Source organism: Pempheris klunzingeri, chromosome 4 (assembly GCF_042242105.1).
Source record: "Pempheris klunzingeri isolate RE-2024b chromosome 4, fPemKlu1.hap1, whole genome shotgun sequence".
NCBI lineage: Eukaryota > Metazoa > Chordata > Actinopteri > Acropomatiformes > Pempheridae > Pempheris > Pempheris klunzingeri.
In genome coordinates this window covers 15,614,720-15,630,129 of record NC_092015.1, presented here as the reverse complement: position 1 = coordinate 15,630,129, position 15,410 = coordinate 15,614,720, and the positions used below count along the sequence as shown (strand labels likewise).

At 45.7% G+C, this 15,410-nt stretch overlaps 1 protein-coding gene across 1 annotated transcript in view; it reads left to right on the top strand.

Annotated features, from left to right (window-relative positions):
• Window positions 1–791: 791 nt before the first annotated feature.
• Window positions 792–15,410, top strand: part of LOC139200263 (rho guanine nucleotide exchange factor 17-like) — a 58,896-nt gene continuing 44,277 nt past the window's right edge. Inside the window, exons 1-2 of the mRNA XM_070829520.1 lie at window positions 792–1,016; window positions 1,163–6,545. Coding sequence (XP_070685621.1) covers window positions 1,266–6,545 — 5,280 coding nt within the window. The 5' untranslated portion in view covers window positions 792–1,016; window positions 1,163–1,265. The remainder of the gene's footprint in view (window positions 1,017–1,162; window positions 6,546–15,410) is intronic.

Here is a 15,410-nt window from a genome sequence, read left to right as displayed (position 1 = left end):
CAAAACTTCAAAATCATTATTCTGTCAATTGGTGATAGGGAAGTGGAGACAGGTTTGTTAAATGTAGCATCAGGACAAACTAATGGCTGGTGATTTCTGCTTCAGCAGTGACCTGACATGCTGCAGGTCAGACTGTGGAGGGCAGTGCAGTCAGCGTCTCCTCCTGTGTGCGGGAATGAAACACAGAATTCCTCCTGGAACAAAAGGACCAGTTAACCAGACAGCCACATGGGAAGCACCACAGAGGGGTTATTGTGCATGAGTGAAAACTTTTTTCTTTGTTTGCCCCCCTGCCTCCTCCTCCGCCCTTTAAAGCTGACACTCAAATTCACCAACATCATCATAACACACTGTGGTATACAGCCACTGCTCCACATGTGTTAAATCAAAGTGTATCAGCCTCTGGCTTCCTCTGTGAGCCTCTAAACCTCGAAAGACAGAAATACTGTTAAATGAACTCTGCATCTTGGGGATCACTTGTGTCTTTAAAGTGATGTCTTCATAGGGAAACGCTGCAGGTCCACATTTTTGCTCTAAAACGCGCAGGTTTCTGTCTAAATCTCCTTGCAGTGCTGCTGTCTTTTTCGCAAGGGAAAGGGCTATAATTACATGTAGTTTGTCCACAGTATCTGCCTTCTCCTATCAAAAGAGAAAAAGCTTTTCCTCTCAATCCCCGAGGGGCTATGACAGCCCCTATACCCCTAGTCCCGCCCACCCCCTCTGCCCTATCTCAGGCATTAACATGCAAAAAACAACATAAGTCACGGAGAACCAAATCATGCCAAAATAAGGAATCCACAAACTTGTTAGGGAATTAACTGAGCAATGCGTCGGCCCTGTGCAGGCGCGCTAACCTGACAAATGGGCAGAGGTTAGAAATAGTAGGGGGATAACAATGGAAAAGTTGTGTTTGTGAACAGGTTGGGAAAGTTTTGGCCAAAAAAAAAAAAAAAAAAAAAAAAAAGTTGTAGCGCTTTTCCTCCTTGCACGGATGCGGTTTCGGGAATCGACAACATGTAAGTTTTGATAGCAGAGCAGCATCCACCTACTCACTCACTGCAAAGTTTCTGACTTGATCTGCCTCGTTACTGTGCACTTTGATGCTTTGCCAACAATTAAGTTTTAAAAACAGTGATTTTTGCTTGGGTTTCTGTGGCGTTAGGTTGCGGTGGGAAATGGACCACACTTCCAAAAGGTGCCCTGGATCTGTAACATCCGTGGAGTTAAAATGTACGCGTGAAATCTAACAAAGAAAGACATGAACAATGGCAGAAAGAGAGAGGAAGAATGTGGCTGTGTATCGCAGCGTCTCTTTCAAAAAGTTGGGGTCCTGGAGCGCCAACAGGAGTGAAGACCAACAACACAAATCAGAGGATTTGGAGGCAGCTGGCGTCGCCCTTCCCCCGGAGCCCAGCAAAGCAGAACAGCCCTTGGCGACGCGTAATGTCAGTGTGTCAAGAAAAGTTTCCAAAATCTCTGCCACCACTGCCGGCCTCCCAACCGCAGATCCAAAGAGAGGCTCCTCCACTCCTCTCTCCTCTATTTCTCCATCCATCCGCCAGCTCACTGAGAAATTCTGCAGCAGCGGCTCCGCCGGGACGCACAAAGCCTCGCCGGGAGACGGCGCAGCAGTGACGCGGGGGAGCAGCACTCTTCCCCGGGCCAAGGGCTCCAGGAGAGACGGGTCTCCGTGTCGGAAGTCTTTTCACGAGGACGGCGGTGGTGGATACTTCCAGGACAGTGATACTACTAATGCTGCAGGGTCTCTCGCAGACAATAAAGTGCTAAAGTTTCACTCTGGCACTGACTCTGTGTCAGGCTCCGACTCGGAGAAGAAAAGTGGGAAGCGGATTTTCACACGTTTATCAACCGACAGCAGCAGCAACTCTGGTAAGAGAGATTATTCACAGATCAACGCTTGTCCCTCTGATCTCAGAAAGAGTTTGACTACAGACGAGGAAGAGGATGTTACTAGCAGAGGGGTTCCTCCACCCTGTAAATCTCACAGAAGTTACCTCTCCACACACCACAGTGACTTTATTCCCCTGCACTCTGACAAGTGGCCCAGTGTCACCAAAATTAGACAACTTTTTGATGAGCCGCATGGCAAAGCTACGCCGCAACACAAGACTGACACTTATGAGAATTTAAAATCAGCCAGCAGAGGCCATCCGTGCGAGCTCAGCCCCAGTGAGAGTGCTCCACTCTCGGACAGAAGTGACAAACTCTCACCTTACAGCTCTGCTAATGAAGCCAGTAGCCTGTCTTTGCAGGGCAAATGCATAGCTGGAGCACAAGGCAGACAAAGCAGTGCTGCTAAAGAGACTTTTTGTAGCGGTATGGACTTCTATTCCAAAGCCGACCACCAGCAGCATTCAAATGATGAGGAGGCAGACGTAGAGACACAAAGTTCTAATAACGGGAACGTTTCTGGCAGAAATACGTTTCAAAGAAGTAGCAGTTGCAGTTGCACTGGGGATCGTCACTACCTTCACAGCACTGAGGCAGAGGCTGCCCATAAGACCCTCAGGACGACAGGGTTGACATCTGACCCCAACCCTGACCTTCAACCCCCTGCTACTTCGTCTTGGAGTCGATCGCTGAGCCTAGACACCTCCTCCTGCTCCTCCTCTCTTCAGCAGCCGACAGTGAGGGAGAGAAGGGATAGACAGGGGGTCGGGCTGCCCAGGGATAGTTTACATTCCTCACATAGCTCCTCTAGAGCGCCAGCCCCCACCTCCTCCTCCCCCTCCTCTGCTCCAGCTCCAGATAAAGCCATTACCTCCTTCTCCTCTACTGTAGCTCCCCCCACTGAGCTCAGAGCCCCAGCCCCAAGAGTTGCCTCTCCCCTCAGCGCCCGCTGGAGGTTTAGCTCTGGAGACGAAGAGGAGGAGCGAACCAGGAGAAGAAGAGGAGGCGGAGGAGGCTGGAGTGTTCCTTCCAGCCTTGCTCCTTCCATCTCCTATAAAGCAGGAGAAAGGGTCACCACAGAACGAGGAGGCAGCTATTTATCCCGCAGTAAAAATGGCTGGTGGGGTGCTAAGGGAATTGGCAGGTCTTCAGGCAGTGAAGAGGACAGCCCTGGTTCTTTAGGCTCCCACAGTCGAGAGGCAGTGCGCCGCCGCTCGCTGAGAAAGAAGAAGAAGGTCAGTGGAGCTGCTCTAGCTACAGGCCGTGATGATTATGATGATCATGATGGCGAATCAGAAGACAGCGACAGTGACACGGCCTTGACAATGGAGCACTCAGAGAGGCACCACCAGCAAAACAAAGGGGCAGAATTTGCGGGAACAGTATCTCGGAGCCACTCGGTAAGAGAACCCAGCAGTCACAGTAACAGAGCCAGGGTGCAGCAATGGGAGCGCATCTCCTCATCTGTGACGTCCACGACACTTCCTGGTGTATCACGAGTGTCAAAGGTCAATATCCCCCCATTTGCTTCCAGTCCTGGTGGTTCGCGTTGCAGCAGCCGATACTCCAGCACAGAGACGCTGAAGGATGAGGATCAGGTTGGCTGTGCTAGCAAATGTGCAACGAATGTAGGCGGAGCAGGAAGCAGCACCAGCAGAACTGCATCCTCATCCATGCTGAGTAAAACTTACCATGGGAATTTTACCATGTACCGCTCCCCAAGCTTTGGCCATGGGGATAACATCTCCCGTAACCCTGTGCGGGTGCACCCCAAAGTTGTGCCTACAGTCACCCCTTCACCTAGTGTACTTACCAAAGAGGGCAGGGTATCTGCAGGGGTCAGGGGTGGTAAGACCATGGCATTGAGGAGTACAACAAGTGCGGAAGGGGTAGATGATAAAGGCAGAATATCCATGTCCAACCCCGATATCACCTCAGAAACTATGTCACTCTTAAGCTTTCTGAAATCTGACCTGTCAGAGCTCAAAGTGCGGAAAACAAGTGGAGACAAATCCGGGGCTGTGGAGGGGTCATCAGTGTACAGGATGGGGTCACGAACCCATGGCGGGACTCTACTATCTTCTGGCCGTCGCCCATCACTTAAAGATCTGACTGCCACCCTGCGGCGTGCCAAATCCTTTACTTATTCAGACAAACCGACAACAGCCGTGAGGTGTTACTTAACAGGGTGCACCACAAAGAGGAGCTCCTCCGAGCAGCAGCTTGACTCGAATGGAGAGAGGGATGGAGGGAGGGTGTCGGTGTCAGATAGGGAAGTAGAAAGTGATGGGGGTGATTTTAGGGTTGGGAGTGGCCAGAGAATGAGAGATTATGGCTTTGATGATGATGACGATGAGGAAATCATACCACCACTGCAGGAGAAGTATGTGCAGGAAGCCAGGCAGGTCATTCGAGATATCTGCCAGATGAGTACAAGGGAAGATGATGATGATGATGACGATGTAGATGTAAGGAGAAGTGACGGTGATTTGGTGAATGAGTGTTTCCAGGTCAAGAAAACAAATGAGGAGAGGGAGGAAGGAGGAGTGAGCGTTAAGGATGAGGCAAGGATAGATCAAGAGGCTGAGTTTAAGAACACAAAAGACAGGGATAAACATAAGAGGGAGAGAGAGAACAAGGAGAGAGAGAGGAGCGAGAGGGATGGACAAAGTATGCAGTTGGAAAAGTTAAACAGCAGGGGCACAGAGTACAAGGAGAAGGCAAGAAGACAGAGCAGAGAGACGGAGAGAGCCTTACTGAAGGGCGACTCGGAGGAAAGCATGTTCTACGACCGCTCTGTGGATGAGCTTTCAGGCCATGAGTCTAGTTTAACAGATGAAGGGATTGTAACAGAGCCAGAGACAGGCCCCACTGACCCCTCTGAAAGGTCATTCCTGGAATCAGCAGGGGTTAATTTGGGGTCACAGATTGCCAGGGATGTGCTAGGGCAGCCTGTCACCGTATGGAGGCAGTCTGCGCTCCATGAGGCGGAAGGGTTTAAGCGCGAGAGAGAGGAGGTGACATCGAACAGTGTGAATTGTACAAATCGTCTGAATGAAGTCGGCGTATCTCCCTCCTTGCCTCTTCCTTCTCGTATGGCCGAGAGTGACAGTATCATCATGGAGCAGAGCAGCACCGTTGGTATTAGCAATGTCAACACTACCACTGAGGAGATCAACACTAACAGTGCTGTGTCGCTGAGGACAGCAGGCACTGCAGGAGGAGGAGGACTTGAAGCTCCTGCGACCCCAAGTGCTATCCGGAGAAGGCGCAAGTTCTCCCCCTCTGGTAATAACAACACAGGCTCTGACTCCAGTAATGGCAGTAATGCAGAGTCAACAATAGCAGCTGTTGGAAATGGGGAGTCCACAGTGTACCGCTCTCTCAGTGACCCCATGCCTCAGCGACGCTGTTCTGTGGCAGAAGAAGGGAATAACAATTTTTCCTCTGTAGACAGCAACCTTTTAGGATCCCTATCTGTCAAAGGAGGAGGAGGTGCTCCTGATGCCTCTGCTGTGGCCACCTTGTCAGAATATAAAGGCAGTGTGGCCAGTGACCTGTCAGTTTACAGTGATGGCGGGCTCCGTGATGATGGTGTCCGTGACTACAGCGGGGTGATCAGGAGCATCGTGGCTGAGCCAGGTGCAATGGACAGACTGATGACAGATGATCATGGCAATGGTAAAGCTCCCAAGAAGAAGTCATTTAGTGACCCTAGTCGCCGTAGTGACGCACCTTTACTTACCCAGAACGACCCTCCGCTCAAAGGTCAGACCAGCAGCACTCAACCAATCAGTGAGCTGGATCAACATGGCCATATTCCACCTTCCAGCAGTGAGCCAATCCTGAGTGAGCAGAGAGAGGAACTGTGGGAGCCAGAAGTTAGACCCAAACACGCATTGCAGACACAGCCACATCACCATGCAAACCATGGCAATAAAGTCAAGAAGGTTCGTTCCCGGTCCGAATGCATCCCCCCCTCTGATAACCATGATGATGAAGATGATGGTGTAATAGATGAAGATGGAGACGAGAGAGAGGAAGAGGTGCAGAAGTTTAACTTTGACCTCAAGCTAGCTGGGGTTCTGTCCCCTAAAATGGTTCGTCGGCCGTGCAGAAAGCGTCCAAACAGGATGGCTCATTTCTTCCCTCATGAGGACCCATTTGAGCCCCCAGAACTCTGTTCAGAGGAGGATCACAGCGATCAACCCGATCTCACCCCTCCTCTCCCCCCTACCCCACTGCAATCCAAATCCAGAACTAGATCCAAGCATGTCCGCCATGCCAGCGAACCCGCCACCTTTATCCCCATTTCCCCCCCTTCTCACCTCCAGCCAGTGAAGGAAGCCGACTGCCTCGCCATCCGCCCAACTGCAGAGTCTCTAACCTTGAGTAAACCTCCAGGAGACGAGGCCCCGTCATTGGAAGATGTGACCCAGAAATATATTCTGGAGCTGAGCACTGCTGAGAGGGACACTGAAGGCCCAGGGCCTCTTCCGGCGGTCAGGGATGGAGCTGAAGGTTCAGTGTCTGCACCAGAGGGGCCCAGCGAGACCAGCACCAGTGGAATTACAGAAGCTGGATCCCAGAAGAAGAGCACAGAGGACACCCAACAGAGGACCAAGCCTAGAGTGGTGAGTCCACATTTAAATTTTTTTACCATGTGAGTGCATGCAAGGACTCAGTGCCCTTGGTGTATGGCGTCTTTGAGTTGTTGTCATATATGGTTTTAAATTTGGTTGGCATTTATGTGAGAGATAAAGGAGGTGTGAGTGATTTGTAATTGACCAAATATGTGAAAGTCGATTTTTAATGCAATAATCTAAGATAGATGGGTTTTGAGGTAATACTAGTTGTCTTTATACTGTTGGCTTGTATTTATGGTTTCATAACTGCATGCAAAGGTACATGTGTATGCCTGTGCTTTTATGAGGTGCTGTGAATCAGGACTCATATGGTTAATTTTAAAAGTGCATTGGGGAGCTCTGCTACAATACAGAAGCCATTAAAGGCTGAACAGTGTTAAACAAACATCAGAGGATGTTATTAGTTTGATTAAACAAATCTCAGACAAAAGGCATTAAGGAGTGGACCAAGGCCCACTAAATGTGTGTGTCTGTTTTCATTTATTTGTTTAATCCAGTATCGATTCTCTCTGTGCCAGAATTATAGAGTCGTAGAGAGGGGATATAATAAACAGCTCGCCCTAACACAGATTGGTTGTGTATTTGGATGTGTCTGTGATGCTGCCTTTACTCAGTAGTGTCTAAACATTTGGAAACTTTTCCTGGCTCGTTATTTCGTATCAATACAAAGGTTACCTGATCAGGCTGTGATCAAAAATCAATATCAAGATAATTATACAAAAATTAAATTTTTAAACAACCACTGGGTAGAATAAATATTAAATGATAAAATGATTGTATATTAAGAAATGTTCTCACAAGGTTTGTTAACAGTAGCCATTCATGAGGTTGTGCAGATCAGCAGGAACTAAATGTCTGACCCTGTTTCTGTTTCTCAGTGGATTATATCAGTCATTGCCATGCACAGCTACTCTTACTCATTACCCCCCCCCCCCCCTAACACACACACACACAGATACACACACACACACACACACCGTGCACCAGAGTCACAGGCCAGTGGTCTGTTCGCAAAACTCTGGGCTCCAAACGTTTGAATAAGCCATCGATATATTCCAGACCAACAACGTGCACATGCATACACACACACGCAGGAACAAGAGGAAACCAGTGTGTAATACAAACATGCGGGCAAACTGTGCACACACACTCAACACAGTATAGTGGCCGTACACACACGCCAGCCGGCAGCGCTGGACATCATCAAACACTTCAGTAACCACAACAACTTCCCATTTCCCTAGACCCATTTCCTGCCTCGTGAGGTCACTCGCCAGCTACTGCTCCTGTCACTATGGCAACAATGAAGGACAATAGGCATGAAAGTAAAATAATCAGCTACTAATGAGGACCAGGGAGATGTATTTTAAATCATGTCAAATTGCAGCCAAGCAGCTTTATGACACAATGTGAAAGTCAAGACAGGCAAAACTGTTTTTAACAAACACAAATAACATGGTTCAAATTACTGACACACACAGTGATTTTTTTACAAGTAACTTCAGCCAACCTTTGGCCGCTCCACTGGAGCAGAATGAGTTCAGGGCTGCAAAACAATCACAATCATGACATAGTGACAGCAAAATGCCACATGTCGTGCCTGCAGCCGTCTGTCCTGAGCTCAGATGGGATGGTAATTCCTGTGCTGATTTTATTTTCTCCTGCACCTTTTAACAGTCACACCCATGACTGTACAATAAGTTTGAGACCTCCCGGAGAGACTGTGTGTGTGTGTGTGTGTGTGTGTGTGTGTGTGTGTGTGTGTGTGTGTGTGTGTGTGTGTGTGTGTGTGTGTGTGTGTGTGTGTGTGTGTGTGTGTGTGTGTGTGTGTGTGTGTGTGTGTGTGTGTGTGTGTGTGTGTGTGTGTGTGTGTGTGTGTGAGATTTGGACTGAATAAAATAACAACTGTGCCAGGCTGAAATAGAGCACAGAGAAGTTCTGACAAAGTAAGTAAGGAAGCAAGAAGGTGAGCGAGGGAAAGAATGAGCTTTTTCCTTTTCTGGAGACTGGAGCGTGGCTCATTTCACTCACTTCACAGTGCCCACCTTCCGATATCAAAATGTCTCATTCACTGCATCTTTATCTGTGTTTTTGATTCACTTCTCTTCACTATTCCTTTGTGCCTTTTCCACCTTTTCCCCTTCCCCTCTCATCTCCTTCATTATTTGCCCAGATGTTGGATCAGTCTAAGCTTATATCTACGTCTGAAATACTATATCTGTATGCATACTGCACGTCACCCCACCTCTATTTGTCTTTTTTTATACTAATTCTCCAGCTTTCCTCCTCATGTTATCTCATTCTTCTCTTCGCTGTCTCTCTTTGTGTCTCTGGAACATTGCAGTGAAGTGAGGTCATACCGTTTGTCTCGGTGTAAGGCAGGCTGCCGAGCCAAATGTCAGGTAGAGAGGGAAAGAGAGGCAGAGACAAAAAAAAAAGAAGGCAGTTGGAAGGAAACACTTGCTGGCTTAAAAAAAAAAAAAGGGTACAGGATCAAAATAGAAATGAGAGAGAGCTGAAGAATGAAACGGAGATGGAGGGGAGGGGGAGTGAGGGAGTGAGACGTAATGGGAGAAGACTGTAGAAAAAGGCTGGTAGTTGAACCAGAGGTGGGTCATATGTCACATATATAATCATTATCTTTACGTCTATCTTGACACAGTGTGATTTTCTAAAGTAGTCCAAAAACCATAAGAAACAAATATGTACATGTTGTGTTCCTAAATGTTCGGGTTCCCAAACTGGACAAAGTTGGTAAAAAAAAAACGTTTCGATGTGAAAAGTCTAACGTAAGACATCTTTATATGACAATTATATGAGAGCTTTGTCAAAATGTTATTAGGGGTAACTGTTATTGATAACTGACTTGAATTTGAAACCAGTGGAAAAAAGGAGTACTGGCTCTCTTCTTCTCATCTTCTCATGCACTAGTCCGCTAAATGGGTTTGATAGGTAAGCACAGTCTGTTCAGTCACTGTAAAATGAGGACTTCTCAGGTACAGCTCTCGATTCGTCTGGGAGAACTATTTAATCAAGTAGTTTTCACTTTGACACAACTCTTTGATTCAACAAAAGAACTTCTCAAATGCATCACTTTTAAATTTTGTCTTAACATAAGCAGCCGCGTTAGTACAAGAGACTAAGAATCTGGTCCTGATCCTTGAAGTGAGTCTAGGTACCACACTCCAAAATGACTCAGTCACCTAAAATATTTTCTCAAAGTCCTTTGGCCTACATTACCTTTCATCCCAATGATGAGGCCAGTTCAGATTCAAAGAGGTTGCTAACACGAGTGCTAATGGGAGAAAGAGAGGAGACAGAAAGATTGATCTGCGCTCTGCTCTGCATGGATTAGGTCTAAAAGCGCAGTGTTTATAGCTTCAGATTTATGACTGACTTTGTTTTATCAGGCCACCCACATGGAATCAAATACTTTCCCTCTGCCTGCTCTTTTTTCTTTCACTCCCCTGTTGCAATCCCCACTCCTGCCCAGATGTGAAGAGGAACAGTAAAGCTAGAGATGTGTGGACACCGAGGCAGAGAGCTAGTTTGCCTTGGCTCGTGGGTTTAATTTGAAATACTTAACGAGAGGCTTATTGCTTTTTAGAATATGGATGTCTCGGTTAAACAAGCACAAACGCATCATAATCGACTTGTTTTGTGCAATGATTTATCTGTGACATTGTTGGGGAAAAACAACGGGAGTGATACCTCTTAAAGTATCAGTCAACACTGAATCACAAACGCACTGCAGCACCCAAGTTGCCCACTACTGACTTTCAGTGAAGTCACCGCAGGGTATTTCCATTATCTGTCAAAGGCAAAGTGATTTTGTGACGTCACTGACCGCCATCAAGCCTTTTTTGTGATCAATGGACACAAAAGGAGCGTATCCAGTAAGCTACTTGCTCCTTTGAAGCCAGACTTAAAAGTAAAGTTAAAGGACACATTACGCACACATAAAGGATATAGTGCGTGGGTGCTCGCGGTTCTTCTTTAACATGCAAAGGTCAACACAGGTTTAGTGAGGTCTAAAAAAGTGAGGGATGCTGAGTGAGGTAAAGGTGAAGGAGAGATGAAAGGATAAGGATATGTGGTGTGTTCTGGTTGAAGGTCTTCATGACTCGGCAGATGAGAGGGAAGAGGTGGGATGAATGAGAAGATCAAAAGGCCACACTGAAAATATCTGTGGTGTCAGTGACACATTGGCAGCCTAAGAGCTCATAGCCAAAAGGGTGGACCGCTGCACTGGGAGTGTAGATCTTACTGGTTATGTAGATGCAGTACAACAAGCATTTCATTCAAAAGAGCCAAACAAGGAACTCAGGGGCTAAACTGGTTCCTTAATGTTTGCTATGGTTTCTGTTCCTATGTGCTTAAGGTCCCAGGAGAGCGCAGAACATTGGAGAGAAAATGTCCCCTACCTCCAGCCATCTTGTCCGCCACTCTCTCACACACACACACACACACACACACACACACACACACACACACACACACACGCACACACGCACGTGCTGCCTGTCTCTCTCTCTCTCACACACACAGCCTGGTGTATTGCTTTTGGGACAGGCACAACATAAATGTTTTGTGTTCCTTTTGAGTGAGAGGGTGCATGGGGGAATTATGATTTAAGAGGCCGATGTTGGAGTTATTTTGATAGATAACTAGACATAGACAATCGTGTGTGTGTGTGTGTGTGTGTATACAAAGTAGTAACAGTAGTAATAAGGTAGTTTATGTTTCACATCTGTGCAATTAGTAAAACTCAAAGGCTCCTTACTGACGAAGAGTCCAGTATGGTTACATCAACGTGATCTTTTCTCTCTGCTCTTCATCCGTCTGTCCACGTTTCTATCACCTTGTATTGGTATATGACTCTCTCATGTCCATGTCATGTCCATATGGTGTAAATGTAGCTGGAGACAGCAGCTTCTTAGCTGAGCTTATACCATCGTCTGGGTGAATACTCGATTCTGATTGGCCGCTGGGTGTCCGTTAAAATGTGATAATGGACACCTTTTAAGTGGTAGTAATTTCTCTTCATTGTCCTAAATGAATGCACTGGCAAGAGTAACTATAGCAACAGGACGCAGTCAGAGCCTGTGTTTACAATTTGTTGCACCACCCCACCAAGCTAGCTTATATCCAACAGTGATTGTAACGCTGGTCCTTCATCGTCTCATCCTCTGAACACCATAAGATGGAGTCATATAAGCTGCAGGAAGTCGACTGATCCCCTCTGAACTCACTGAGACTTTGGATCGCATCATCACTCGCTGATCGCGTCTCTGAACTGTTTACATTAATGATTGGTGAAGAGCCTCTGATCTGGAGCTTTTGTCTGGTACCCTGAAAAAACGGTTGCTGTGGAAAATCAGGGCAACAATCCTGTAGGATGAAGTCAGCATAAGTGATCACCTCACATTCAGTTTGCAGCTTCAGGCTGCAGCCGACAGTAAAGTTACACACTGCCATTCATTTGTCTGTGAAAATCTTCATATTGATTTTGGGGCAGTGACATAGCTGGTTAGTTAGCTAGATTGTCAACGGTATATTTACATTGAAACTTGTTAGCATAACATTAGCTTTCCTTGCATCTATGAGCTGAGCGAATTAGAAATATCTCTAGTCGGATCTATGATCAATCCTATTTACTGGAATTGTGAACAACGTTTCCATCGCATAAGAAGCTTTAGAGGTGCCGGTAGATGGATTTTGTTTTTACAGATCCAAGTTCATCCCCTGTTTCCAGTCTTTGTTCTAAGCTAAGCTAATGGCTCTTGCTACATAACCAAATAGATATGAGAGTAGTGTGGATTTCCTCATTTAAGCAAATAAGCGTCTTTTCAAAAAATGTCAGTGCTGTTTACTCTTTTTAAACAGTAACAGTAATTCACTACCCTTTAACTTAGAGAAATCAAAAGCAGACCGCATTTAGCTTATGCTAATAATGCTAATAATAATAGTGATTAAGTTAATTAAGGTTGAAATCGGTATAGAAAACGAAGAACAAAAGGTATTTTGGAGGAGCTTGTGGGCATTTAAAAAAAACTGCATGTTAAGTCGACTGACGTTTGTGTCACTGCAAACAAATCACAACATGAGACTCCATCTGGTTTCTCACAGTGGGGAAAAAAACTCTGTGGGAAAACAGTTCTGGATGTCCTTGCCCTTGGTTGGTGACAGTTACAATATGCTTTGAAATCTTTAACTTTCCCTTTTAAGGATAGACCCTGTTTTTTTTTTTTTTTTTAGATTTCACTGTAGCTCGCCGTAGAAACTCATGACAGTTTAAACCTGTGAACTGTGGCAGCTTCTTCTTCTATCTTCTTTTCCTCTTTGTTATCCCCATTTCTTGTCCCAGCCGCTCCTGACTGTCTCTTTCTAGCTCTCTCCTCTGTGTGTGTCTGTGTGGATCCACCCAGCGTAATTACAGAGCAGTTTGCTTATGTAAGGAAAGCCTCCTCTGAAGCAGCACTTTCGAGCAGAGCTGCTATTTCAGCTTTTTTTTTTTTTTGTGCATACGCAGATTTTTACATACTAAAGTGTGTGTTTGTAAGTGACGTGAATAATTCTTAACACTGCTTCAAAAATGGGGTCACCTGTTAAAGACTGTTTGTGTGTGTGCCATAGATATACAGTATGGTACATCTTTAGCAGGGCTTCTACCAGTCATGTTAATCTGCCCTGTAGTTTTCTGTCTGAGTCACACATCTGCAGCCCACGTGGCCACAAAATGATCAGTTTGTTGATGATTCACCTAATGCAGGACAGCACGGTTGGCTGCCATGTCCTAAGTGGTATCACCTAAGGTTTACATTGCAGCTGGTGCTAATTGATTTCCTCAAAAACAGAAAGAAAATGGTAAAAAGCTACTGTAACGTGCCACAAAAAATCCATTCCAGATATAACAACTCAGATGTCCGACTGGTAGAGCTGCACACACAGATTAGGTCCATTCATTTTGCCTGTCAGCATTTAACTTTAATAGTCCGATCCCACCGGACTACTATGTTTGTGCGAGGAAAAGAGAGACATAAGAAATTGCAATTAACTGCATTATTGTCAGTCCACACTCTACTACATAGCACAGAGCCAGCAGCTCAAAGTCTGTTTTGTTGTTTTCATCTGTTTACTTTTCACAGTCACTTTTGCACAGCTGATTAACTGTTCAGTCAATTGATTTAAAATCCTCCACAACAATTTGGGTGGAGGATTAATCACTTAAATCATTGGTACCAGCTTCTGAAATATGAAGATCTGATCTGTATTTTACTTTGGGGTTTTGAACTTGTCAGAAAAAAAAAATAATTTGACGTCATCACAGGCTCTTTTCGCCGAATTAATAATCGATAATCAATAGTTGCAGCCCACATTTGGTTGTTATGGCGTAGGTGGTGTTCCTTAATCACTGGATCTCTTTCGGTTTTCAGTAGGTTGGTGATGTACTATGCTGTGTCTGAAATCACTCCCTATTCAAGGCACGATATTGACTCCCACGCTTAAACAAAAAAAAAATGCTTTTGCTAAGAAACCCCCAGTGCCTTTCTATTGAGAGATATAAAAAGTGGAGTTATGCCACACCACCTTTTTATATGAAATTATGAAATTGAATTATCATTCCCATGTCCAAAATCTTCCGTTTATTGCTCACTTTAGAGGAAATCTTATATTTAGTGTGAAATAGTGAATGAGGGAGTGATTATGGACACACTGGGAGTCACCTTGTTATACAAAGAGAGAAAAATCCTCCCCTGTAACCGGTTTTTATCATTGGCTCAGTTCAGTATTTGAACGTCATAGGCCAACAGCACTTAATTATGAACGCTCACTTTGTCTGCCTGTGTGACACACTCTACTGTGCATATTATTGATCAGTGACGGCTTTTAATAATATCTGCATAAAGTATTTTAAGTAGTTTGTAAGGAAAAATCAAGCGAGCACTGTATTACATATCCAAAGCTGTTGGGTTTCTGAGAACCAAAGAAGAATGGTTTTGTCAAATGCCGTCACACTGCTACAGACACATTCAGAAAACAGATAAAGGACAGTCCATGGTTACAATATTATGCATGTATATGCTAGGATGAATTTGGTAATGCGCATATTTCTACGTGACTAATTGTCATGGACGTCTTGCCTGCGTCTCTCCCATTCAATCATACAATGGCACAACTGTGTCATCAGTGCAACGTGTAGCATAGCATAGTTTACAGCGTGGTCGGACACACACACACACACACACACACACACACACACACACATACTCATACAGGGTTTAGGCCTTGGTCTAGCTGTGGGTTGACTGGGCCGTTCAGTCCTATTCTCTCACTCGTCTTTGTCATCCAGAGAAACATGACAGTAGAAACACTCTTCTTCTGCTTCTTCCTCCCTTCTCTGTTTCCATCCTTGTCTTGCTCTCACCCTCTCCTCCTTCTGTCTTATGGCATCAGTCCGCCGGTTTGGATCATGCTCTAGCTGCCAGTTGAGAAACTCTCGTCAAAATGGGAACGGGAGAAGCTTGAAGTGTCGGAGTGTTGTTCCCGAGTGGCTGCTGGGATCTCGGATTAAGGCGCAGGGGGAGGATGAGGATGACTGGAAAAGAGAGACAGGAGCGGCGAAGGCCAAAGCAGCCTCACAGGCAGGTGGTGTTCTCTGTCTGACTGTTCGTCTGAGATGCTCCATTCAAAGTGTTCAGCTGAGTCACATTTATCTTTTATATGCCTGAAGCTCAAGTGTGGATCCAGTTAAGTCATATTGTATTTTGTGACAAAAGGAAGAACTTCATCACATGGTCGGTTATCTTATTTCAGGTTAAAACTTACATTTACCAAAAAGTGATATTTTGA